The 3,670-nt window shown below is 39.4% G+C and overlaps 1 protein-coding gene across 1 annotated transcript in view; it reads left to right on the top strand.

The window, feature by feature from the left end:
* LOC119319494 (probable serine/threonine-protein kinase PBL5) overlaps positions 1 to 3,423 on the top strand; it is an 11,261-nt gene extending 7,838 nt beyond the window's left edge. Inside the window, exons 4-6 of the mRNA XM_037593964.1 lie at positions 923 to 1,145; positions 1,244 to 1,364; positions 1,737 to 3,423. Of these exons, the coding sequence (XP_037449861.1) occupies positions 923 to 1,145; positions 1,244 to 1,364; positions 1,737 to 3,152 (1,760 nt within the window). The 3' untranslated portion in view covers positions 3,153 to 3,423. The remainder of the gene's footprint in view (positions 1 to 922; positions 1,146 to 1,243; positions 1,365 to 1,736) is intronic.
* The last annotated feature ends 247 nt before the right edge of the window (positions 3,424 to 3,670 follow it).

Below are 3,670 nucleotides of genomic sequence, written 5' to 3'. Positions count from 1 at the left end.
GTGGACCAAGCTTTTCCATTGGGGAGAGGGCTTCATTTGAAGCGAGGGCTTTTCTGTTGCCAACCACAACCATATCCGAATGTTGTGAATTACTATTCCAGTTAGGTTCATCATCCGCAACCAAATAGGGAAATAGTCATTCCATTCGATTCTATTCTCATTGCAGTCTGTTTGTTTCCCAAAACCGGCCGCAAGGTTGCATTTGATGTAGGTTTTGCATTCATTTTTGTATTTATTTCCGGAGTATTTCTATTAATTTCCATGTCTTGTAAATACATACAATATAACTAATATACTCCCTCCGTTCCTAAATATTTGTCTTTCTAGAGATTTCAAATGAACTACCACATACGGATGTATATAGACATATTTTAGAGTGTAGATTCACTCATCTTGCTCCGTATGTAGTCACTTGTTGAAATCTCTAGAAAGACAAATATTTGGAAACGGAGGGAGTAGATTGGTATTGTAGACTAGAACTTACTAGAAAAGTGTAGGCATATTATCCATGAATTATTTCCTCCCTTGAGTAAGGGTAGTGTTGGTCCATTACATATGGGGCAACCAATAATGGTGATCAAAACTACTAGCGTCCGGTTTTTTCTTAACAGCTTTTTCGGTCAAAGTGATAATCTATGTGAGAAGATATGTTTATTTTCTTCCTTGGAATAATATCATTGAATAAAATAGCAAGTGGGGAAGTTAATTTAATTAATCAATTAGAAAGTGACATGCTATAGTTGGGTGTAAACTTGCCTTTGCATATTTTAACACTGAACGTCTCAGATTTAGTATCTACTCTTCTTTGACACTAGTTTGGACATCTTTGAAAACATATTGAAAATGCTTTGTATGGCACGAATCAATTGATTCACACTATTATCTCTAATGTACGCAAATGTGGAACCCCTTTCCTCCGCAGATGTGTCTTGTGGACTTAAATGGAGAGATCGTTATCATATTATCAAGGGAACCTGTGAGGGCTTACTTCATCTTCATGAGAAGCGTATTCTTCATTTAGATCTCAAGCCCGGAAATATATTGTTAGCTGATCACATGGTACCGAAAATTGCTGATTTTGGACTCTCAAGGTGCCTCGATGAAGACCAAACCCGAGCTTTTACTTCACATCTATGTGGATCTCAGTAAGCCACCGTCTTGAAAGCTCTTTTTTTTGCAGGGGTTTGAAAGCTCTTATTTACTCTGCACATTAACTTATTGGGCTGTATAAATTTTCTTGTAGGGGATACTTAGCACCAGAATTCTATAGAGGACAATTCACATTTGCGTCAGACATATATAGTCTTGGCATTATAATTGTGGAGATACTAACAGGAGAGAAGGGGTATCCAGAAGAGGAGAATGTAAGAACAATTTAAGTGTTTGCTCATGTTAATGATGGGTTTTTAAATGAAATGTGCTATGTATTAACTGAGCCTTAGAGTAATTGCAGAAATCATGTATTCCCAAACAAGAACGGTCTAAACTATCATCCACTTATGTAGCACTGTGCCTTCAGCAGACCACATTTCATGTTTAATTAAGCCTTTGCGAGCACTAAGATCACATCCATGACAGCCTGCAAAAGGGTAGTTTCACCCAAAATATTGAATTTACAAAGAAATATGGAAATGCGCTTATAAATGTCAAACCACTTTTTGCATCTGTAGTTGAGTTTTCGCTGCTGCTATAAAGTTTACCATGTACATTTTAACTCCTAGCTGCAACTTTTGTAGGTAGTTGCAAATTGGATGAATCAGTTGGAGGCATCAGATCACTGGCATACACAGTTGGAGCAAGTAAGAGTATGCACTAAGATAGGGATACAGTGCATGGACTTGAACCCAAAGAAGAGACCAGTTGCACGTCATATACTTGACAGGCTAGATAAAACAAAAATTACCATCGAAACTGGCATAAGTGGTTCATCAGTTGAGCAGCAGGTTAGTTTCCTAAAGGAACAATATTGCCAAGAGAAAAACTCAAAGCGTTCATATCAGTACCTTGGAAAGGAAATCAAGGAACACACTGAAACAGAAGGACTTGCAAAATATGTAGAGATACCTAGAGAAGATCATTGGCAGCAAGGGCAGCAAGAAGCTTCGAGTGATCAATGGCCATTAAGGGGAGTGCAAGATGTAAAGAAAAATGTAAGCCCACAAGGTGCAAGTATTTCTAGCTCCAACAATGGTGTGCTCTATAAGTTGAACAATTTGGACATCTTTGACAGAAAAGCACACAGGAATCACGTGCGGTATGGTGGGCCTACATTGGAGAATGTAAATTTTGTGAAACTTTTCAAAAAAAAGGAGCTCGGTCCAATTTTAAAGAATAAGAATCTTATTAGAAGAGATAGCTTTGGAGTAGTTTACATGGGCCTTGTTGATAGTGTGCCAGTTACAATAAGGAAGCTATTTAGTGGTAGTGTGGTACAGAATGAAGATTTTGCAAATGAAGTCATCATCCAGTCTCAAGTCATTCACGGAAATATGGTTAGGCTCATAGGCTGTTGCCTTGAATTCGAAGTCCCGATGCTAGTCCATGAGTTTCACTCTATAGCAAGCCTCCATTACATTCTTCACACCAACATCAAGGTGCCTCTTAACCTTGGCGTGCGATTAAGTATTGCTGCAACAATGGTAGGTGCTCTATCTTATGTGCATTCCACACTTGTTGAGAAAATATTACACGGTAATGTTAAACCATCAAATATACTCTTGGATAACAACTTTGTGCCAAAGATCTCAGACACCGGCATATCAAGGTTGATCGTGAGAGGCCATGAACATAGCGGAATATCCATTGGTGACATGGCTTATATGGATCCGGTATATGTACGAACAAGCCCACTGACCGAACAAAGTGATGTCTACAGTTTTGGAGTTATCATCTTGGAGCTTGTTACTAGGAGAAAGGCCACACATATGGACAAAAACAGCTTAGTAATTAATTTCCTTGAGAACCACAAGCAGGGGAGGAAATCGACCGAGTTGTTTGATAAGGAAATTGCAGTGACAGAAAATTTGAAGCTTCTTGACACTCTGGCAGGAATTGCTGCTGAATGCCTTAATTTTGATGTGGACCTAAGACCAACAATGGCAGATGTCGCAAATCGTCTATCCATGCTGAATCAATCCTGTAATTTGAGTTGACAAGTTGATGCATTTACTAGTGGAGTTTGAACATGTATCATGTGTTGTATAAACTTCTGATAGACACAACTATGTATAAATGTGTGATGATCGACGTGTGGTTGTGAAGAAATCTTTGAAGTACGGCCTGTTAAGTGTGCTAAAGCACGCCCTCTCAGGCCTCCTGTAAGAAAAGCTCGGTCCGATTGTTGGTTATGCTTCTGGTGTTTACCTGGTCTGGATTTGTGGCTTACATCGTATTCTAACCGTCCTTATGATGTTAGTGATTAAATTCTTGGACTGTTTACTGTGGACTCTGTTCATAGGGTTTGGTTAACGCTGATGGACTTCACATCACGTTGCCACCAAATGAATTGTATGAATTTGCATGGTGACATGAACAGTAATTCTGCGAGTAGCGGCAGCAACGCAGACCTCTGCAACTCACACACACGCATATAGTCTGTGGCTGCTAATAACCCTGCAGTGCAATGCTTGCTCAGCACAGTCCACCGTCTTGTGTTACAGACGATGACGGT

This window comes from Triticum dicoccoides, chromosome 6A, assembly GCF_002162155.2.
Source record: "Triticum dicoccoides isolate Atlit2015 ecotype Zavitan chromosome 6A, WEW_v2.0, whole genome shotgun sequence".
Classification (NCBI taxonomy): Eukaryota; Viridiplantae; Streptophyta; class Magnoliopsida; order Poales; family Poaceae; genus Triticum; species Triticum dicoccoides.
This window is presented reverse-complemented; position numbering and strand designations above follow the sequence as displayed.